Here is a 24,981-nt window from a genome sequence, read left to right on the forward strand (position 1 = left end):
AAAGTTATTGATACACTGTTGGTCAAAAGCAAAAAGTGTCCTCACAGTCCATAAAGGAAGTCATGATCATTCACCACAGTAGGAACTGCAGTTTCTTTTTTTTTTTTTTCACAAAGTCTGAGCAGTAAAAGAAGATGCACACGGATGTAGTGGATTTCCATGCAGTCTTGAAGAAGTAGTGTTGTCCTTCCAACAGAAAGACAGTGCTGACTCTTGACATGCAGGCAGGTAAAGGGCCATAACAGAGCAAACTCACAGCAGGGTCAGTCGAAGTTTTGAAGAACATTAGTAGGTAGGTCATCACAGATCAAACCCACGGTATTTCTTGTAGAGATAATGGTACTGGCGGGCCACCAAAGGTGCAGACCCACTGTAGTCCTTGTAGAGATAATGGTACTGGTGGGCTACCAAAGGTGCAGACGCACGGTAGTCCTTGTAGAAACGGCTAGCAGCCATCTGTTGCGATTCTGAGAGTGCACAATCATCATTGAAGGCTCTTGCGGATAATATAGCAAGTCTATAAACCACCACTTGAGCACTCACAAACTTTTTGGAACGTCCTTAGAACCAGCAGTACTGTTAACCAGTCCCTTGCTGAATTATCAACACATGTTTGCGCACTAACAATTCCTTTTTTTAACTTCTCTTTTAACTTCTCACATATTGTGCATATACTATGACCAACAGGAACATGTGCAGTGATATGAAACCCTAATATATACTTAGTTTGAAGAACTGGTGTCTGTGCAATTACAAATTCATGGCATAAGAATACAATTATAACGGTACAGAAAATATCATTAAAGAACATAATAATACAGATAACATTTGTAGTAATACAGGCTTTACAAGAGAATAGAAATAAACATATACATCAGTGTTACAGGAAGTATGGCATAAGTAAATAAATGAGAATATTCAAATATTAAGTTGACATATGATAATTAAGGAAAACATAACAGAGTAAATAATAGCTAAACATTTATCCAAAGTATTTGAGGATAACAGTACTCCTCATCATAGTAAATGCAGCTTAGTATTAGAAAAATTCTACAACATAACTCTTATCAGATAAGCACATAAAGACAGGAAGAACATGGACACACAAGGGTATATATAAACACATAGTCGAATAACAGAAAAGGAAAGGACAGGATTTGTTTTCAGTATAGCATTTGGTACTGCAGTATTTATCGTATTTGACTTGCAAACAAAACTTTCTTTACTTCTCAGAGATCGCCCTTAGTTCTTCATTCTTCCCAAAAAGTTATATCTATACCCGTTTTCTGTATTGTATTCATATCCCCTTTCAAAATAATTATTCTTCATTGTACACACCTTTTTTGGCCAAACTTTTTCATATAGCTACTCAATGCATTTCTTCCAATTCATCATCATATAGTCTACCCCCTCTTAAGCTAACTTAAATATTGAGCTCAGATGCATAAACTAAGGGATGAGGCAATACAGCACCACAAAAATTAACCCAAACGAAAACGAGAAAAAATGCAAAGTGGAAAAGCAAGCAGCAATATATATAAATTATCAAACTAAATGCAACATTACAGCTAATATGAGCCAATGTGCAGCAACAAGAAAAATAAATCAGTACTAAAACTGGCTTAGCAGAGAAATACAAAGTGAAATTCAGTAGGATAATTCCTGACAAACAGCAGCAGCAAAAGCAAAAACTTATACCTAAACATGACAAAGCTCAAGCAGAAAAAATATTACAGTAAAGACAGGAAATGTTTAATACCTATGTCACATCTTAACACTAGAGTGATGCATCACAATAACTTACTCTACCAAACAAGTTACCAAATCGTTGAAAACATTATGTATGCAATTTTTGTGAGGGGAAATGTGTATTTGTGCTCCCTTTTTCTTAAGAAAGTAGATCATAAAATTATTACTTAATAGATTGGTAGACAGAAAATATTTACATTAGTACATCTATTAAGTTTTATTTTAACCAACGCTGCATCGCAGCTAGAAAATAGATATTAAACAAAATGAGCAAATATATACATAAAGCAAAACATGAAACATCATTCACTAGCCCTATGGCATTTCATAAGGCAGTAAAAAAATTCTCTCAACTAAAATGACAGTAGTCATAATCAGGTGCATAGACGTAAAATATTTCTCATCACTTCACTAGACATTTTAGTAAATATCAGAAAATATGATCTGCAAACTGTAATCAGATGTTTTCAAGTATGAACCTGTCGTATTTGTGATGCTTTCTGCAAAGAAATGTCAATAGTGAGGTTAATGGCCTCTTTTTTTCTCCACCTGTGCCTCTGAAACGCACACACTAATGATTTTTCCAGGCGACTTGCACAGCTGGATGCACACAGTACATTAAATCAAGGTCACCTACCTTCCCTACCGAAATATTTATGACAGCAGTTTTCACTACAGTGCCAGTCTCATATGTATGAAAAAATTTCGCAGGTTGAAAATTTATGTTCCAAATGAGTAGAAACAAAATCCTACAAATACAACAGTGTCCAAAAATTACTGTCAGCGTAGTGGTACTCACATTCACACATGTACACATATTTCATAGCTCTTAAAGTACGATTCTTGGTTTCCAACATCCTTTTTCACAAACCAGAGTCCCTAATCCCTACTCATTATTCATATACATATAAACATGTAATCACATTTATCATATAGCATCATCTTACTGATCATAAACATATCTCATCATAATAATACACATCGCCATCGTAACAATATCATCATAGCAGATCAATCAAATCTCAAAATCCTCTTAGCTTCCTTCAATAATCTCAAAACCTTTAAAAAAATGCTCTCTGTTCGTTTCAATAGAGTCATCTACCTAAAATGTACTTCAAAAATCATGATCCCTTACCAAATACATCATTCAAAGCTCTCATAGTATCACAATGGTTCCAAAGAATTATGAACAGTCCACAAAGTACAGACAAAATACAATTTTGTAAGTGTGAATTAACTGATATAGTAAAAAAATGTTTGCCTCTCTGTTAAATAATTAGTTGCGTAATTCTGTGTTAGAGAAATATGGTACTGATGTGTAAAACTGAATAAGAAAATAACATATTAGCTAGGGCTCTTTGCGCTTGCCACACGCATAGTACACAAAGTAAACGTGTACCCCCCTGATGGTCAATGTAATTATACCCTCAGGTGTTACAGATTACAGCAATGGAATGAAATGTGTCACCGAAAACCTTCTTTGTATCTTTGTAATTCAAAAATCTTTCAAACAAATGTTTTAATTATAAATTTAATCAGTCCAATGCGTGTCCTGTAGCGCTAAACTGTGTGTCTTGCTGCAAAATAATTTCTGTCATTACTTAACGGTAAAAAGGTGCCAAGTGTCGTAATTATCGTCGTCTGTAAGCAAAGTTCTGTAGAAGTCAATGTACTTACTTCGTCATAAACAAAAGTGAAATGCTGTGCGTATAGATATCGTAGTTATTACGCTCATTGCCGAGATCAAGAAAGTACTGTACTGTAAAATATTGTTGTGCTATGGAAAAGGCTGTCTCATTGTAGCTATACCACAAAAGTTGCTACTAAAACATGTTTTACTTTCGAGAAGAATGTAGAAAAACTGTGTGGATATAAAACGTATACAGTGCAAAAGCAACAATGTAAATTGTGTCACCCATTAGTAGCATCGTGATATAATCGTGGAGCTGTCTAACAAACCAAATACTAAGTCATATTTAATCTCTCAGAAAGTACTTTAAATAAAGAATGTCTTCTCAAGTAAACCAAAATGATGCATTAAAGTCTGATTAGCAGTGTATCTTCTAAGTATGTAAGCCTTATAGTCGTTATGTAATCGTGCAACGAACAAGCAAGAATGTACACGGAATAACACTGTCATCTGCTCACTACAAAAATGCATTTGTAATTAGTGTTTAAATAAGTTCCCTAGGTTCTTGATTGGATAGTTAACTTCAAAACGTTGTTGTATGTTAACAGTTTCTAAGTGTGACAAAGCGTACTGGTAACGTGAAGCGAAAAATTTTATGGCAAAGACTAAGCTAAAAAGCAGATTATCTCTCAATAAATGGTTTTACATGTGAGATGTGGTGTAATTCTTTACTCTTCCTAGTATGCAGAGTTTCAACATCAACGCAATTATCATGTGATATATATTGGATGCTGTACGGTCCGTTGTAAATCAGAAAGAATTTGTGACTCAAGTGTTTCTTCTTATGTGACAATGAATGAGCTTTAATGAGAACTTTCTGACCAGTATGCTGTTTCTTTGCATTTGCTTTACCATGTAGTTTTCTCCTTTTGTCTGCAGCAGAATTTATGTTTTTAATAGTCAAATCAATTATAATTTTGTGTCGAAGTTTACGTGTATTCTGAAAAGGTACAAGGTCTCTGATTCTGTTTGGTGGTTCTGCATTCTTCAGTACAAGAATAGGTGGTAAAGTAGTGGAGGCATGATGCATTTCATTGAGCACGTTTTGAAATATCTCTAAATATCTGTCGCAATATTGATGCTTTCTGTGACAATAAAGTCTGCAAAGCTTATTCATATCTTTCATAATCCGTACAGATGTGGTGAGTACAATGAAACAAAAAGAGGTTTAAATTTACGACTCCGAAGCATGTGTGACCAAACAGCAGATCTGAATTGCAGTCCATTATCTGAAATGACTTTAGCAACGTGTACAACTTCACGTAATAAATATTTAACAAAGGCGTTGTATACAGACCGTCCAGTGGCTTTATGTAACGATGTAAAAGAAACAAAGTTTGAAGTAAGTTCAACAGCGACTAGAACGTACGAAAATCCATTCTATGTTCTGATAAGGAGTCCCAAGGGATCAACAGCAGCAAATTCTTTTGATTTAGAAGGAATGATAGGAAACAACAGAGCACGATGTGAGATGATAGATGGTTTAGCCTTTTGACAAAGCTTGGAAATAGACAAGACTCTCTTTTCCATATTGTCAAAATAACAAGTCGTTCGAAGAATATGATAACATTTTCGTGGACCAAAATGTGCTTAGCTGAAATGAATGTACCGAATGAGCTTATTGACAAAATCGTCAGGAATGCAAAGTACCCATAGCTTGTCATCAACAGTGCAACGTTTGAAGAGTATTTTGTTTCTAACCAGATAATAATGACGAATCTGCGTGTGTGTCTTTTCATGCCATTTACTTTTGATGCCTTGCAAAATCGGATCCTCATCTTGTTCATGAGCAATGTCCTTTAAAGTTGTGGTGATGAAGATTTCGAAGGCGACTTTCTGAATGTAAGGAATACTGAAATTTTTCTCGAGGTTGCCTTCTGTGTTACTTTTCTCAAGCCCAGCCGGCGCGCGTGACAGTGCGTCCGCAACAATGTTCTCCCTGCCGGGAAAGTAGATTATTGTGAAGTGGAATTCTTGGAGAAACAATGCCCAACGTTTTAACCTTTGATGATTTAATTTTGAAGACATAAGAAATTGTAATGCATGATGATCACTGTATACTTTTACGTGTTTACCAGACAGAAAGAAACGGAAATTGTTAAATGCCCAAACGATAGCTAAAGCTTCTAATTCAGTGACGGAATAATTCTTTTCAGATTTTGTTAGCATGCGGCTAGCAAAAGCAACGGTTTTCTGAACAGTAGTGTCATTTTCTTTGGATTCTTGAAATAAGTGGGCACCAAGACCGACTTTAGAAGAATCCGTGCTAAGGCAGAAATCTTGTGACAGATCTGGATGAGCTAGTATTGGCGCGTTAAGTAGCGCTTTTTTCAGAGAATTGAATTCCAACTGTGCCTGGTCGTCCCAGTTCCAAATAGTATTTTTTCCAGTGAGAGAACAAAGTTTTGGTGTAACAAGAATTTGCATATTCAGAAAACGACGGTAAAAATTTACGAGACCTAGAAAACTGCCGACTTGTTTTTTTGTGGTGGAACTGGAACGGCTCTGATTACTTCTAACTTTTCAGGATACGGCTGAAAGCCTTCAGAAGAAATAATGTGTTCCAAAAACTTCACCATTGTCCTACCGAATTTAGACTTTTCCAAGTTAACTGTAATTCCAGATTCTGCAAAAATTCGTGACGCACTGTTGAGGATGCGATTATGTTGTTCCCATGAGGCTTCTGCTATTAGAATATCGTCCACATATAAGGCAATATGACGTTTTAAGAGCTCAGGTAATTTGGAATTTAGCCCATGAATGAATGCTGCCGAAGAAATGTTCAAACCAAAAGGAAGTTTCTGAAATTGATAACAAACGCCGAAATAAAGAAAAGCTGTGTATTTTCTACATTCTGGATGAAGTTCAATCTGATAAAAGCTAGATCTGAGATCAACAGTAGACAACACTTTTACACCATGAAAATTTTGAAGAAGTTCTTCTAACGTTTGCGGTCTGTCTGTTTTAGGAATGATGATAGTATTTATTTGTCTCGAATCTAAGACAATCCTGATCGATCCATTTTTCTTCGCAACAACATGTAATGGATTGTTGGATGAGCTTACTGCAGGCTCAATAATGTCCTCATCAAGCATAGATTGTACTTCTGTTCTAAACCGGTCCCTATAATGTGCCGGAATTACGTGTGATCTAACATAAAATTTACTACGCTCACTGACACGATACTGGTATTGAAATCCCTTGATTGTTCCTGTTTTGTGAGTAAAAACTGTAGAATGTGCTTGTAAAATGTTAAAAAGGTCCTGCCTATTAGTGTCATTACAGTTCTCAATTGTTTGAATTTTATTCTGAATTAAGTCATTAGTATCAAGTACGTCGTCGATAACATCCCTGTCAATACTTGCAGACTGGTTGTTAGTGTTAAGTTCCGTCGAAAGTTCCGAACTGTTGTCTAACAAGAGGTAAAGCCAATTAATTTCTTCGTCATGGTTCGAGAGCCAATCTTCAAATTTCAAAGCTATTGACTTATCGTCTTTGTGTAAACTTATTTCAGCATCGTGGAAGTTTAAGATTGCTTTGTATTCATTCAAAAAGTCTACTCCCAATATAATTTCCGTCGACAACAAAGTTCATAGAGAAACTGTGACTTTGACTAAAGAATTCTGTTTGCTGGCGTACATCTACACTTTTTCCAAAAATTGCACCTTGTAATTTAATCTTACGTAAAGGAGGTGTAGGGAAATCTTTCGATTTGTTGCATTTGCTAAAAGCTGTTTCACTAATTAGTGAAATGAAACTGCCAGAGTCAAGCACTGCCGCAAATTTTACGTCATTTACTGTAATGTGAATTACAGATATACAATGTTCTGTTTTACATCGTGTTCCTGGAGTAAGATGTCCCTAATGTCTTCAATTTTTACGCAATTAATAGCCACATTGTCTATTGTCTCTTTGTTGTCGAGCGTTGTTATTAGGATTTGGAGATCTAACCTCTACAATTTCGACTTGTCGGGCCCTGCCGATATTGACTGAATTCTTGTCTATTGTTAAGATTATATCGTCTGTTGTCTTGTCGGTAGTTTCTCATAATTTCTTTCCTCTCAGTCACGTGGTGGAGAATTTCTCCCAGAATCGTAACTGCGCGGTGGACCACTGCGTCTGAAGTTATTCTGTCTCCCTTGGTAAGAATTATTTTGGTTCCCATATTGCCTGCTTCTCTGATTGTCTCTGTGATAGTCATTACTGCGGAGAGGTTGTCTTTCCTTGTAATTATTATTACTCTGCCAACGGTTGTCATACGGGTGGTGTCTGTTTTGGTCACGATTTGCGTTGTAAGAACAGCCTTGCCGTGCCCAGTTATTATTTTTGTTGTCACGGAATTGTGACAGATGTGACCTGTAATTGTTGTTTTCCTGGTTTCGAGTCCCGCAGTTGTCAGTGATAATTTACAATTCTTGTACCAGACCCTGAAAAGCTTCGATGTCGTCTTTGCAACGTCCTGCCAAAATAATATGTCTAAAATGTTCAGGCAATTTGATTAAGCAAATGCGGATGAGTTATGAGGAGCTGTTTGGGTTTGACAAGTACTGATTCTTGTGCAACATGTCTTCAAAGTATTTGACGAGACTGGAAAATTCAGATTGTTCAAAGTGTTTCATCATTATGATGCTATGTTTTACTCGGTCTTGAGTAGCTTGAGACCAATATGCTGAGAGGAAGGCATGATAAAATTCTCCTTCACTGTGGCAATCGCGAATGATCGAACGCATTCTTACAGCAGGTTCATTTTCCAAATAGCCACACATAAATTCCAATCTGTTCTCTAATGACCAGTTGGGAGGAAAACAATGAGAGAATTGATGAAGCCACGCTTGTGGATGAATATCGTTGCCAGAATTCTTAAATGTTTTGAATTTACGTCTAGTAATAAACAGCTTATAGTCAAAATCATCGCGTAGGCGAGTCGCATATCGGTCATTGTTACGTCGTGTCGGCGATTCCATCTCAACATTCGGTGCACCTTGCCAATTTCATCCATAATTTGCGAAATGCCCTATGTTATTATTTTGTGGCTTTTGCGTATTCCTAAGTCCCTCTCCCCATATTGGAGCGCAAGTGTCCTCTGAAATATGTAATTCTCGTATTACATGTGCCAACTGACCTTGTACTTCCCTCATTTCTCTTTTGTGTTGCGTAATAATTTGATTCTAATTTTGTTTGAATTCTCTAATTTGTTCGTACTCTTCTGTGTCAGTAAAGCCTGCTGATCTACCTTTGTAGATAAGTTAGTGAACTGATCCGAAAGTTCGGCTACTTTCTCCGATAATGAACTGATTTCCTCAGTGTGTTTTTATGAACCAAGTTTCAGAGTGTTCATTTGCGTTGAAAGCGTATCTACTATGCCCTTGAAGTTTCCTTCAGTTTTTTCAAGTTGTGTAACCGAATCGGCAGATGGAACTGAGGCAATTTTAGCTTGGAAGGTGTCGTGATTTTCATGAAAAATAGTTTGCAGTTCTTTTATGGCTACTTCGTGATTCTGTAATGCATTTTCATAACGCGAAAAAATAGGATGAAAATGCTCACAAACTTTTTGACATTTAGATTCGATTTTAAGTATCTCTGCAGTTAAATCTTCAAGTGTTTGTTCAAGCGTTTGTTCCATTGAGTCTAACTGTTGAAGCTGTTGCTGTGTTTGTCTCTGATTTTGTTCCATTGTGTCTAACGTTTGAAGCTATTGTGACATTTGTTGCATTAATTGTAATAACAATGCACTCTGTGCTTTTCGGCAGTGCATATTTCTGAAAAGCAGAAAATGTATCTTGAGTTAATTGAGGAAAGGGTAATGACGCAAAACCTGAATCTACAGTATTTGCAAGACAGTGTCCTGTTATTTCGAATTCCTGAGGCGAGCTGTTGCCGACCGATTGATTGACAATGCCACGCTGTTCACTAGCTGTTTCACTGTCTACACCATTATTTATTGCCTGGTAGATTTCCCTACGCACAATTACCAAATCACTATTCTGAATATTTCTTAATTCATTACACGGTGGCGCTTACACATTACTCTCGTCTTCACTGTCATTTTTCAATTTACTTTGCAGCCTAGTGTTACGTTTTTCACACGCCATAATTGTCAAAATATTTCACACGACAACACAGAAAAGCACAATTTGAAGAGCAAAATAAGAAAACACATCAAAATAGCACTGAAAATTATATCCAGTTAATTGCAAGCGCTGCTGCTAAATGCTTGGTGCAAATCTACCCGCATGCCACAACTGCTTTACTGTACAACAATGAAAAACTGCAACTACAAAGGAGATTCTCTCTACAATTACACGCAAGCAATAAACAATAACTACATTCATCACACAAAAATCAGAAGATTTCAGTGAGGTATCCTTGGCAAAGGGTCGCTGTACGAAACTTCCCCTTTGAAAATTAAGAATGACATGGCTGGAAAAACTCTTACGTTATTTGATTTTCAGGCAGCTGAGGAAAAATGAACGTACTCAGACATTTCTCACTGTATTCATTCTGATCCTCCCTAAACTGACACACTAAACTGACCTACAAAAAAATGGCTCTGACTAACAATAACTTATACCTTTCATAAATCACTTAAAAAGCACTCTGTCTTCAGGCCACGAGTGGCTTACCGGAACCATCTGACCGCCGTGTCATCCTCACTGGAGGATACAGATAGGAGGCGCGTGGGGTCAACACACCACTCTCCCGATCGTTATGATGGTATTCTTGAACGGAGACGCTACTATTCGGTAGAGTAGCTCTTCTATTGGCATCACGAGGCTGAGTGCACCCCGAAAAATGGCAACAGCGCATGGCAGCCCGGATGGACACCCAAGTGCCGACCACGCCCGACAGCACTTAACTTCGGTGATCTCAGGGGAACCGGTGTATCCGCTGCGGCAAGGCCGTTGCTTTCATGAATCACTGACCTCACAAAAATCTTTATTACTCGAACCGCTGCAATACACCGAGCATAAATACTGCCAGCTAAATAAAAGATCCTTACAATTTCAAATGGTTCAAATGGCTCTGAGCACTATGGGACTTAACATCTGAGGTCATCAGTCCCCTAGAACTTAGAACTACTTAAACCTAACTAACCTAAGGACATCACACACATCCATGCCTTAGAGAGGATTCCAACCTGCGACCATAGCAGTCATGCGGTTCCAGACTGAACCGCTCGGCCACCGCGGCAGGCTTCTAACTACTGAAGGCACTAACTATTTATAGGCATAGTTAACAAATGAAAGATATTGATAGAGAACAAACAATGTATTTACCTTAATAGTGTTCAAAAGTCATGTGTGCTGACCACACGCCCCTCCTATCCGCATCCTCAACCGAGGATGACACGGCGGTCGGATGGTCCTGGTGGGCCACTTGTGGCCTGAAGACGGAGTGCTAACATATGTGCGGAGTACAAGTATAAAGTCTATTGTATTTACCTGAGTTCCCTGTTGTACAGCCACAGCCCGACAACTGTCCAAAGCTACCTAATCGTTCAGATGACCTTCTGCTCCAGTCCATCAGTGAGCTCATAAACAATGAACGGTGGGCAAATCACAGTTGACCGTGTTATCACACAGTTTGCAGAATGGCATATGAGAGGGTGCACAAACAGTGTAATGTAACCAAGTAGCCTCGTCAGCAAAGACTAAGGGGCAAAACTGTTTAGTCGCAAATCTTTGAACACTGCTACGAAGGAGTGTGTTGAAAAACATACTACAAATAGTTAGTCATGGGGTGTCAGCTTTGGGATGAGGGTAGCGTGGTGCGGTTGGAGGGGGGGGGGCGCTAACTCTCACTGTTTTATGTCTCTCTCAAATAAATCGAGAACTGCGGCTCGTATAGAAAATATTTCCCAGTACAAAATTAAACTTCATTAAATTTCCTACAGAAAGGTCCTATTAATTTTTCCTGTACAACTAACGGTTTTCACATTGCCGGGGATAAAAAGAATTGAGGATTACTGAAAACACTATTTTAACGGGAGCTAAAATTCTTTTTAACTTGTATCGTGAGCTTTTCCTCCAGCAATAGAGGAAGCACTGGAACATTGTGATGCTAGATATCAACTGATCCAGATAATATCTCGAGTGTGACAATTATGATAAGCTTTGATTACTCTGGCGTGATCAAGCCGCTCATCATACTATTAACAGATACTAATTGCTTCGCTGACGCACTAAACACGTATCTCACTAATGATTAAATTATTTAACTGATTAGTTATTTAACTGATTAGTTTTACCTATATATACGGCCGCTAAGGCACCATAGCAGTCACGTCAGCTGCTCTGCCTTTCACAGCGACTGCCAGAGTGCCTAGAGGTGAGCTGTTACCTGTTATGTGTGATACATACCGTAATTAGTGTGATTCGCTACTGCTTAAGTTTGTCTGGCATGGCATAGTGAGCATCTATTGTGGCCAGTAACTGTGAAAGTAACGATTATTGTCTAGTACTGTTCCTTAGTCTCCTAACAATAGCGATGGAGGATGAGATAGAGATTATAATATTAAACAAAAAGAACAAATAAGCACAAAACTATAGGTTAATAAGTCTCACAATGGTCTGTTACATAGTTTTGGCATACGTTTTACGCTCGCGTATTATGACATTTTTAGGGAAACCTAAGTGAAGATCTTTGGCCATGGTTAGCAGGGAAACGTCATACCAGAGAGAAATGAAGGTACAAAAAAGTTTCATAACAGTGTATCGACGTAGCTCCATTCAATAACTATGTTGATACCTGCACAAAAAGCGATCTTGATAGTTCTAGTATTGACGGTCATTCTCAAGAAACGTTCATTTGCTCACTGGAAGGTCTTAGCAACAAGCCCTGTCTCCTACCTTGAGCGCGTCCAGTCGTCGATGTATTCCCAAACGTAAAAAACAGCTTACACGCTGACATCATTCTCGTTGAAGGTAAGAGCATTAAGCTCCCATTATCCAAACCATTTGAAGACATCTGTGTCATCACCAGAAGAGGAAAACTTGTCAGACGTTGGATGTCGGTCATTGAGAAGCAGCGGGACTACACTGAAAAGCTGAAGAAACGTACTGTGAAATCAATAACTTCGTATATAAACATAAAGTGTACACTATTGCTAAAATGACCGTTTCAATGAGGAGACGTCGCATTAAAAAATTATTTGGAAATGGTAGAATAGGCTGAAACTGCTAACATTTTGTAATTGAACACAATCTTTCTGGAGAACAGATGGCTTCGATGCTGTTTCTTACTGGTAGCTATGAAGTCCAAAATTAATCAAGACAATATAAATAAGTAAGGTTACTTATCTGAATCGTCGCATAAAAGCTTGCTACAAATTTTTCAGAGAAGCAGTCAATCCAATTTAGATGCTGAACATTAGAAGATTACTCCATTCCTGCACAAGTGATCGGTAAATTAATATAAAGTTTTTGGGTACGTAACCATCTAGTCTTAGGCGCTTAAACTCGAGAGATTATTTACAACAAGTGACTTTGAAGTGATGATTATAAAATCGTATAGGTCACGAATCTGACTGCATTGATTAGCTGCAACAATCTGTTGCCTGTGATGTATACCATAGCTTCCAAATCCTGTAAACATTAGAAAGGTCACTGAAATCATTGTTCATCGTCAGTGAACAGCATCCGAACGTGATTTTCTGCAGTTGTAGAGATCACTTCTTACTTATGAAATTACCTGATATTGCTCATTTGTAAGGTATTTAGTGGGTCTACATAAATGGATTAACATAAAATTACACAAGAATTTATTTTGGAAACAAATTAAAGAGGTTAATCCACGCATCTTACTATGCGAATTGCCCCCATTTATGATAAAGGTAATCCGGTGTAATGGTGTGTTCTTTTTTCACCGGATGCCATGTGATGTAGGCCTGCACCACCAGCTTACCCTTTTATGCCTGCCGCTTAAAGTGTCGCGTGGCTACAAGTTGACTGATTTGCTCTCTCGTCTGTATGTCGCAGCCATGTGGACGCCTGCGACGCTGCTGCTGCTGGGTGCCCTGGTGGCGTCTGCCGCAGCAGGGCTCAGCACCCGCTACGACCAGACCAGCGGCCGCATCCTGCTGCTGTCTGACAGGGGTGAGTGTGGGCAGAGGGCACTGCGTGCGGGGGCTGTCCAGAGCGGGCAGCCTGCTGGCTCTGCGCTGCTGCAAGCTGCCACAGTTTCTACACAACACCTTCACAACACCCTGTCACAGTTTGAAACCCACCACTACACTAACTGTTCAAAAGCAAACTGACACCTGTTAGCCAACGTTAATATAGGGTGTATCCACCCTTGGCCTTTCTGATGGCTTAAACTCTGATGAGAACATTTTCAGTTAGGTGTTTGAATGTCTGTCGAGGATGACAGCCCATTCTGCCTCAAACAAGAAAAAGTACTGATGTGAGACACTGCACACTGGTGCAAAGTCGACATTCTACATCACATCAAAAGCGTTCCATTCGATTCTGGTCAGGACACGGGGCAGGCCAATCTTCAAAAATGGTAGTATCTACAAACCATTCCCCCAAAGATGCTAATTATAGAAGAGTGCATTCTCATACTGGTACAAGCAATAGCCATCTCCAAAATATTCCTCTACTGTACACCGTACACAATTCTGTAAAAATTGTTCACATCCTTTGCAATAAGCAGACTACGCCTTGGCCATGAAAAACACCCCATAGCTTAACAATACCCCCTTCATACTTTACTATTGACACTACAAATGATACCATATAATTTTCTCTTCACATATGTAAGATCCAAATCCTCCCATCAGATTGTTACAGGGTACAGCATGGTCCATCACCCCAGAACATTTATGGCTTCCAGGGTCAATAAAAATGTAACTAAGTATTTTGCACAAGTACTGACTGAATTTAAAAATTAAAATGCTATCAGAATTAACTCATTAAGATGTATACTCTTATGTTAAAAGCTTAACATAATAAGACAGGTACTACAGTAGAATTGTACGTTTGTCTTGAGCCAGTGTAATGGATCGCATACAAATATAGGCATTTCATTTATACATTATTTCAAAATGAGAGCACTTATCAACTTCCAACACACTTTGCACATAATTTCAAACCTTTACCAAAGCTTTTTCTTGCTAGACCCAGTTCTAAACCTGTCCGCATACACACAGACATAAAGTGATGAATGAAAAATAGTTTATTGCTTACTACATTTTCACTGGCTGCATAGTAAAACTTATTATTTCTTTACTACCAATTCTATTCACAACACAGTTTGTATACAGTATGTATATATACCATTGAATGTACCGGCAAAATTACTTCATTGTAGGGCTTATAGTTCAGGAGATAAAATGTCATAGACATTTAGATGTGCTCAAACCTAGCTTCTGATTAAAATGGAACAAAGTAAAACTTCAACAGGCATGTTGTTTTAATTTATTATATTTTTATCACCTAATCTATTCCCAGTACAATTTGCAGGCTGTGTTCACATACGTCGCTGAATATACTTGCAAAACTACACCATCATAGTTCAGAAGAGATGACGTCAAAAACATTGAGGTGCGTAAATAAATTTACCTTTTGCTTAAAATGCGGCGCATATTATGCAGACTATATTAACCCAGTGTTTCACAGATGACAACTTTTAATGACTTATGACAAAGTTTACGCATAATTTCGAATCTTTCCCATAGTTATTCGCGCTTACATGCTTACTGTCAATTATTTATCACATTAACTCATAACTATTCAAGGAATCACGCTGTACTGGTTATTTCCGGCTCTCTGCGTGCAGTCGTTGGGCTAGTTAGACTTCTGGTGGCACTTTGGACTCACCAGTAATTCCTCCCTCTGATTCCACGTGGCTTTCTTACAGTCACTCTCTGCAATCTTCGACGATCCCTATCTGACAGTACATGAGGTCTGCTTTGTCTTGCTTTAGGTGTCGTTGTTGTTTCACGATTCCGTTTCATAATCACACCATCAACAGTCGACTTCAAAGGCTTTAGAAGAGTCCAAATGTCCGAGGTGGATTTGTTTCTTGGGTGACATTACATGACTTCTCAGTGTTTAAAGTGTCAGGCTCTCCTGACTGGTCCATTCTTCTGTTACTGCTTCTCCACTGACAACACAATACTAAACACCACATCTCACACAAGCAGGTGCACTCCTCAAACCATCTAATGGTCAGTTCTGCGTTACACAGGCGTGTACGGATCCTTTTGATTAGGTAGTGTAGAAGGGGAGTCGAAAGTTGCAGTGTATCAGCGCTACTTTTTTCATATAATTACATTTGATCCTCGAATTCCAGTCGATAAGAATCAACGTTGAATGGACTCTCAATTAAATAACTGTCTGTTGGAGTGGCCCATCTGATATGAATTCTGAAACGACTCAAATTCAGAACATAAAATTTTCCAATAAAATTAGTTTCAAACTAATTGCTTAAGCAAATTTTAATGAGAACACATACACTGATGAGGCAGAAATTATGAGCACCTGCTTAACAGCTTGTTTGTCCGTCTTTCTGACGAGACACATCACTGAAGTTGCGTATCAGGGATCTGACAGTTTGTTGGTAGGTTTGAGCAGTTATGTGGCACTAGATGTCTGCACACAGGTCACAAAATTCATTCACCAAAGAGGATTCAGTAAATATTCCAGAATCAGAACCAAGAAAAGGCGCCACCATAAATAATTACGAATTATATCCCCTTGGAGTTGTGAAGCAATATAAGTCAATTAGGGAACTCTTCCGATCCAGATTGTAAACTAATTAGGTTCCTTTCGGAGTATGTTAATGAGACAGCAGTTATATACATCCAGTCCTTCAGCGAAAGATTCCTACCTAAGGACTGAAAAGTAGCACAGGTCACACCAGTACGCAAGAAAGGAAACAGAACTTACTGGACTTGGTCTCCAACAACAGGGCTACTGCTGCTAAAACAAAGAATATAACTAATTTGCACTTACATCAAATAACGTAAGAAGTGTAATTTGAATTCATAACTCACCTATAGACTACTCAAATTTACATTGTCTGATAAGTTACACTCTTTTATCAATATTATCGTTGAACCTTAGAATTAAGAAGTAGAACATCGACTAACTCTTAAAAGAACTTTTCGTTTCTTTTATACAGAGGATACTTTTCCATTGTCAAAAATATCTGTATTTATGTAACGTATTTAGCGCCTCTTTAATGTGGGTCGACGACCCTGAGAACCATTAACTCCGTGCACAAACAGGTATTTCCTGTCGCGAAGTTATCTCGATCCTCGTCCCATCTTGAGTTAGCTCGTTGTCCCTGTGCATTACTCACGACGTGCAACTAAAAATAACAATCCCACACAGTGTCTGTGCTCTTACTTACGTTACTTCATATTATAGTGTTCATTCGTCAGTACCATTGAGGGTAATAAAGCACAGGGATACATATCCTGCATTGTCGAAATAATACTTACACACTCCTTGTTTGAGAGCGGAAATGGTTGGTCGAACACTACTCTAACAAAGGTATAAAGGAAATCATGCCGATTCAGGTACCTGTTACAAGTAAGATGAAAGCAAATTTATGACAGTTTATGCCATGTAGAAAGCTACATGTTTTCTGTGTTTGAATATTGAAGACTATGTATGTGCTATCTACTCTTTTACATAATTAAAAAATTGTTTCCCAGTGTATTTTATTATTTTATGATAGTTGTTTCATGTATTACTGACTGTCGTATATTCACTCACAGCAACTATATGCTTGCATGTTGCAGGTGGAGGCGAGGTAGAAGTGGGATACATCGAAGCCTCCAGCAACCAGCGGTCTGCAGTTCCACGCCACGAGACTCGTGGAAACGAGGAGTCCTTCGACTTTGGCGCCTCCAGAGTTCTCGTCCGGCACCAAGACAGGTCGGGCGAATGTCTCTGGATCCGGCACACCAAAGACAATCCGAGTGAGATAATCACAATGTGTCAGCGCCACCTGAGGAGCCACATCTATGGTGGTGTCGAATCGACCTACCGCACGTGGCCCATCGAGAACAACGTGTACAAGCACTACGCATACGTCGCCGAACATACGGACCACGCCACCATCGCTACGCGCTACTGGGTCTTCTCCGACGGAAGACTCGTTCACGTTCACACGAACGTTCCTCTCTTCATAGACCAGAACAGCAATCAAACGAGTAATAAACTGTGCTTCAGTGCCGAGAACGCGTCTCCCTACCCAGAGGATCGTAGCGACAATGTGCTGGAATACGAGCTGTGTACGTACGGTGATGCGAAGGAGGCGCACTTGGTCGGTATCCAGAAATATCTGGGCAAGCCTACAGCGATTCCAGACGAACGCTTGGGTGTTCAGCCCTTCTGGGAAGTGGGGCCACCCGAACAGAACGTGAGAGAGCGCTCCGCAGGCATAGTCGAGCACGGGTTCGGCTACAGCCTTCTCGAAATAGCCAACTTCTGGGAGAGCTGCCGTGGAAGCTTCACCCCGGACACCACCAAGTTCCCTGACATGAAGGCGCTCGTGGACGACCTCCACGCACTGGGATTCCCCGTCGCGCTGTGGATACACCCATTTATAAACAGTGACTGCGAACCCTTCTTCTCTGAAGCACAGTCCAAAGGCTACTTTGTGCGCAATAACAATGGCAGCATCTCTACTCGCTGGTGGGGTGGATGGGCCGGCATTATCGACTTCACCAATCCTGATGCGGTAGCTTGGTGGACTGATCGAGTTGCGGTGAGTACATCCGCTGCAGATTCTAATGTCAATGGCATTGAAATTAGTTACAGAGTACAACTCCATGTAAATAATGTAGGACCAATTGCTTGGAGAAATTATTATGATTAATTCTGAAAAAAGATAAAAATACTCACTTTTGGTTGTTCAAAGGGTTTTAGACATACATTCTGCAAAAAATACAGGTAGCTTACAAGCGGATTTCTAGTGAAAATATATCCTTTTCATGTGTCTATGCAGCCCAAAGGGTTAGTTCATATGACAATAATATGAATATTTGACATTTGACACACAGAGCAGTGGTTCAGTAATTTGATCTGTAGTTGACCAATCCACAACCTTAAGCACACAAGAGTGTTATGTAAAAGGAGAAAGGTTAGATCATTTATGAATCGAGAATTGGTTAATATGTTTATTATTTACTTACTTAGGAGTATTTGCCATCGGTTCATTAAATTTAGAATGAATCCATATACATATGACTGTACGCAGCGACTGGCGTAGAAGAACTCATCAGGGAGCGTCACATTCCATGTAACTTTGAAACTAACTGTTGCTGTTTGTCTATTAGTGTACTTTAATTTTCGTGTTAACTTATACTTTTGCTTTTCCACATTCCAAATACATGAAATCGAATGACTTTTTAGGTTCCCCTTGGTGTGTCGTTTACAGCACTGAGCGAGTGATGCATGTGGTATGCCCAGATGAAATGCTATATATGAGCACTTAAAGATTGCCTGTATGTGTTCTGATAAAAGATACATATGCCTTATGGAAATATGTGATAATTTTTTTTAATCATCAGTCTTCTAAAACCTTAAATGTATCGAACTGCGAACTTCTCTGTTGCGCCAGTTGGCAGATCAATACTTCGAACCTTACGTCATATGTTATTTACTGTATGCAGACCAGTCTCTGTCTTCACCTACAGTCTTTTCCTCTAAAATTCCCACTAGTGTCATGCAAGCTGCTCATTTTATTTCTGTTCTTTACTTTACACGTCTACACCCACGGCATTAAATTGAGGAGTAAATCTCTATGGCCATAGAACGAGTCAGTACTTCAGGAAAGTAATAACAAAAATAAAAAAACGTACTCGATTCGTTTGTACACACATGTCCTACCATCCTGTCCCTTCTCCTTCTTCCTGTCATCCTCTTCCACATGTTCCTTTTTTCGTACCGATTCTGTCCTCCAGTTTTTCATATAGTCCATGATTCACTACCATAGAGTGCTGTTCACTAAACGTGCATTCTCACGATACTTTTCCCGAAATTGTAGCTATATTTGATACCAGTACAATACTTTTGCTCAATATCCTCTTTCCCTGCAGCAGTCTGCTTTCTGTGATGACCTCCTTACTCAATCCATTTCGAAAGTAGTTGAATTCCTTTATTTCGTCTCCTTTGTGGTCTGAAATTTCGATGTTCAGTTTTTCGCTAATCTCTTTTCTGCTAGTTCTCATTACTTTCTTCTTTTTCCCTTGACTCCCAAACCGCACTTTATGCTCGATAAACAGTTTGTTCCAGCCAACAGTTCCTGCAGTTCCCTCTGAATTTCACACAGAACAACAAACTTATCTGCAACTCTCATTACTGATGTTCATTCACCCTGCATTCTTATCGGATAACGAATGAAATGGTCCTACAAGAAACAGGAGACAAGAAACGATTACTGAAAGTTCTATACCAACGCAAAACAAAACTGATCGACACTTAGTTAGACATGGCACTTTTCTGCAAAATATTTTCGAGGTAAATCATTGAGGAAGAAAATGAGGGGACGACCACGAACATCAAACTTTGTATTTAAACAATATGATCAGTGAGATGGGATGTTCTTCACACATGCACATCAGGAAGAGTGCCAAACAGAGGGGGTTGTGTCTGCAGAGACCACGTTTTCGCCTTTTGGAACAATAAGAATTTTAGTCCCACTCTCGAAACTTACTTTTATTTCCGTTCTTGCTTGTTCAGTATATACATTCAATAGCAAGAGTAAGAAACTGTATGTCTACATCTACATCTGCATCCATACTCCGCAAGCCACCTGACGGTGTGTGGCGGAGGGTACCTTGAGTACCTCTATCGGTTCTCCCTTCTATTCCAGTCATGTACTGTTCGTGGAAAGAAGGATTGTCGGTATGCCTCTGTGTGGGCTCTAATCTCTCTGATTTTATCCTCATGGTATCTTCGCGAGATATACGTAGGAGGGAGCAATATACTGCTTGACTCTTCGGTGAAGGTACGTTCTGGAAACTTTGACAAAAGCCCGTACCGAGCTACTGAGCGTCTCTCCTGCAGAGTCTTCCACTGGAGTTTATCTATCATCTCCGTAACGCTTTCGCGATTACTAAATGATCCTGTAACGAAGCGCGCTGCTCTCCGTTGGATCTTCTCTATATCTTCTATCAACCCTATCTGGTACGGATCCCACACTGCTGAGCAGTATTCAAGCAGTGGGCGAACAAGCGTACTGTAACCTACTTCCTTTGTTTTCGGATTGCATTTCCTTAGGATTCTTCCAATGAATCTCAGTCTGGCATCTGCTTTACCGACGATCAACATTATATGATCATTCCATTTTAAATCACTCCTAATGCGTACTCCCAGATAATTTATGGTGTTAACTGCTTCCAGTTGCTGACCTGCTATATTGTAGCTAAATGATAAGGGATCTTTCTTTCTGTGTATTCGCAGCACATTACATTTGTCTACATTGAGATTCAATGGCCATTCCCTGCACCATGCGTCAATTCGCTGCAGATCCTCCTGCATTTCAGTACACCTGTATGTCTTACATCTGTTTTAATCCGAGTACTTCGTTCTTGATCTTCCATTCCTCCTTGGTAGTCTTGCTCCAGATATCCAAATGTGAGACTACTCCCGAATGTGACTCGTGTTTTTATTCCCAATGAGAACGTAAGTGTTTCTTTCTCAAACAGCCTGTGCTTCATTATCGATAGAATAGCCTTGTTACTTCACGGCTGCGTACCAAACAAGAATCACATAGACTCTCTAAGTCAGGATGCGTCACTTACTTTGCCTCAAAGGTACGGAATTTTATTTGTAATCTCTTTTCAGGCGCTCCGCAATGAGACGGGCGTGGACTCCTTCATGTTCGACTTCGGCGAGACCAGCTACCTGCCGCAGCCGCCACAGCTCACACCGCTCGAGAGGACGCCCGTGGTCTACACCGACGCGTACGCCAAGGCAGTGGCCCAGTTCGGACCCAGGGCGAGGCTGCGGTCCGGCGTCGAGAGCCAGCGCCTGCCCAACTTCTTCCACATGGACGCGGTGGACACGGCGTGGAGCACGCAGAACGGCCTGAAGACGCTGCTGCCCAAGCTGCTGGAGATGAGCCTGCAGGGCTACCCCTTCGTGATGCCGGAGAGGGTGGGCGGCAGCACCAAGACGGGCGTCATCGCCACTCGCGAGCTGTACATCCGCTGGCTGGAGGCCAGCGCCTTCATGCCCGCCGTCCACTTCCGCACCGTGCCCTGGGACTACGACAACGAGGTGCGTCCCGTGCTCGTGTTGCGCCTGGCACTCCGTGTTTGTAAAAGCCACTTCTAAAGTAAATATCGCTTCGCAGCGTTGATGCAAACAGTGACGTACAAAGAACCGACAAATTATGCCAATCTCTACGTAGTAACACTGTAAGGTATGCTTATATGAGTTTAGTTTCAGCATGGCGGCTCACCACTGTAACTTGTGACTACTTTTACAGACGGTGGAGCTCGCACGCAACCTGACTGCTTTGCGTGCTCAGTACGGCCCGAAGATCGTCGAGCTGATGAAGCAGGCAGTGGAGGACGGCACTCCGGTCAACCGGCCCATCTGGTGGCTCGACCCGACAGACTCCACCGCTCTCAAGATCAGCGACGGTACGGCAAACAGCTTTCTCTCGCGTGATCTACCTTTAGAATTATTCCATTCTACTTTCGAATCTTTCGGTTACGATTTCTCTGACGACTAACATTCGACGTATGCTTCTTCCATGAACTAACATGTTACTGAGGCAATCTCACACTTGAATTTGTGTGGTCTAAAGTGAATACAGACGATATGTTAAATGTCCTCAGAGGCGCCAGTGCCTGTGTCTGTGGCTGCACTGCTGCTGCTGGAGTCTCGTATCATTTCTCATTTTTATTGTGTCCTAAGGAATATTCATACAAAATCCACCCAGGTCCTGATGACTTTGTTTGTGGAGACTTTCTAGCATAATTTCAAACACTAAGCACGCGTTACATCTCAGCAGACGATCACTCACATTCTCGTGAGGTGACATGTCTCTTGCGCAGACGTCGCATTTCGTGATCCACTTGGAAATTACCCTTTCCACTCAGTTCCTTCAAGAGACGTTTTGATTTAAAAGCCTGAAACCGTATATGAGGAGCTATTTGGTGGTAGTATTTTTTTACATTTACATTAACAATGTCCTTAGATACTGGAAATCAGCTAATTATTGAGGAATTAAATTAGATAAATACACTAATCTAAGAGCATTACTATTCATACATGATAAAGTAATGATACATGACAGTGAAGACGATCTGCAGTTAGCAGTATGGCTAAACAAGGTACACTGACTGACAAGAAAGTTATGATCCGAGAACACATGGTCGAATCCCAATGTAACTTCATAAACGTACACACCATTGGTGATTTGTAAACGATTAAGAGTTGGAATTCTCCGTGACAGTTTAGTGTTCTTACGAGGCATGGTAGGGAACATGATTCGCGTGAAGAGTGTCAGATGATGAGTGGTCACTGTGAGGAACATGAAGGTGTGCATAGTTGGGTGAGACACCATTATCAGCACATGACACAATCTGAAACAGGCTTCATTGTTGGTATCTTTTGGCCTACTTGTCGATTCATACAATATTGAGATTTTTGGAGCGTTTGGATGTATATCTGTTCTAGAGTTGAACGGCATTGTAACGTCATGGCAGGCACACTTGTTCTCACGGTTCTTCTTATCACCTCTCCCATCCGAAAACATGTAATTCTGCGTCAGCCTGCACCAAGAATCAGAGACTAGCAGCAGCCAGAGTAGGAAATTTCCGTACTGCACATAAGCTGCTGTCAAAACCAAGGCACAAACTGCTGCCTTTGGAGTGGTGCCATGACTGAGAAGTGTGGACTGCTGATGAATCGTGAAGCACTGTGCTCAGGTTTGAATCACAATTCAGCACTATCCCAGGTATCCAGATTACTGCCGTTCGTAGATAATGATGGCGACGCGGGGGAGGTGAGGGGGGGGGGTGACATCCCGTTCAAAAGTATTTTTCAGAAGGGCACAGCAGTGTTACTCCTGGAGTCATGATTTGGGGGGACCATCTTGTATGAGTTCAAGTTACGGTGCTAATGTCGGAGTGAAATCTGATGGCACAGCTGTATATCACACACATCCTGCATCCTCATGTATTACCTCTCATGTGACCATATTGTGGTACTACTTTTCAACAGGAAAATGCACATCCACACACGGCAGTTGACTTTATAAGTCGTGTGCGTGTTGAAGTACTGCTGTGCAGAAAGTCACCTAGATTTGGTCTCGATAGAACATGTATGCAATGAGATCGAAACTCAACTTTGTCCCTGTTTCAGTATTCAGGATATGAAGTCCGGGCTGCAACAGATGTGAGCCAGCTTGGCTCAGAAGAACCAGCTGAATCAGTGAACGCACTCGTGCCACCCGGGCTGCAATGTCATACTGATTAGTGGGATCACATTACCAATTCTTTGTATATTTTAGTGACTTTTGTAATCACTAAAATAACATTACATATCCTCTTAAACCATGATGTTGCATGTGTTTCACTTTTTTTCTCAGGCTGTCTATGTATAGAATTAAACCTTAAAATTTGATTACTGGTGAATAAATTTATGACGTGGTGGGTGCTTCTTATTTTTCTTGTTTTTGTTAGGCAGTGTGTCAACAGAATACAGTTTTAAAATTTCAGTACATAAGAATAAAGTTATGACCATCCACTGTAAATATTCACAACAGTTGAAAACAGTAATTAACCACAGATTAATAAAACAGATGCCACATTTTAAATATTTAGATAAGATGAAAAGCTGCAGAAATTCAGTGCAACATTTGGAACACTGAACAAAATATTTATAGAATCCCCTAAAAAATACAAAAATTACACTATGTTGATGTCGTTAATGTTGTACTGAAATGAGAGTTGGATAAAGAAGAAGAAAGATGACAGCAAAATACAAGCAGCAGAGATGTGGTCCCTGAGGGGAGTAGAGGGTAGTACAACATGGAATGAACCTCTCAGTCGACTGGGGTATGCCATGTGCTGACGCTTTGTTTCCCTCCCGTGCAGAGTACCTGCTGGGCGACGACCTGCTGGTGGCGCCGGTGACGTATCGCACGGCCACGAGGCGCGACATCTACCTGCCCAAGGGCTACTGGCGGGACGAGGTGGACCCCGAGCACCCCACCATACGGGGCCCCACCTGGCTCTACGCCTACCCTGCGCCGCTCAACACTCTGCCCTACTTCACCAGGGTCAGCTCCTAGCTCTCACTGGCTGGCAACGAGCGCAGTTTCTATGAAGACTGGCACGACCTTATATCTATGTATAGTGACACCATGTTTACAAGAACATGTAAGAAAGCTTCTGGAAATAAAAAAATTCAGTTAACATGACTTGTTCCTTCTGTATTGTAGAAGATTTCTGTTTTTGCAATGTGTAAAATTTGGTGCATGTGAATTACTAATTCACATCTGTATTAAAAAAAATAATAAAAAAAATTAAGTTGAAAACTAAAAAAGAAAGCCATGTCTATACACGA

At 40.2% G+C, this 24,981-nt stretch overlaps 1 protein-coding gene across 1 annotated transcript in view; it reads left to right on the forward strand.

The window, feature by feature from the left end:
* The window catches only part of LOC126482208 (myogenesis-regulating glycosidase-like), a 119,077-nt gene extending 94,344 nt beyond the window's left edge, over positions 1-24,733 (forward strand). Inside the window, exon 5 of the mRNA XM_050106187.1 lies at positions 24,510-24,733. Within this exon, the coding sequence (XP_049962144.1) occupies positions 24,510-24,706 (197 nt within the window). The 3' untranslated portion in view covers positions 24,707-24,733. The remainder of the gene's footprint in view (positions 1-24,509) is intronic.
* Positions 24,734-24,981: the final 248 nt, after the last annotated feature.

This window comes from Schistocerca serialis, chromosome 5, assembly GCF_023864345.2.
Source record: "Schistocerca serialis cubense isolate TAMUIC-IGC-003099 chromosome 5, iqSchSeri2.2, whole genome shotgun sequence".
Taxonomy (NCBI): domain Eukaryota; kingdom Metazoa; phylum Arthropoda; class Insecta; order Orthoptera; family Acrididae; genus Schistocerca; species Schistocerca serialis.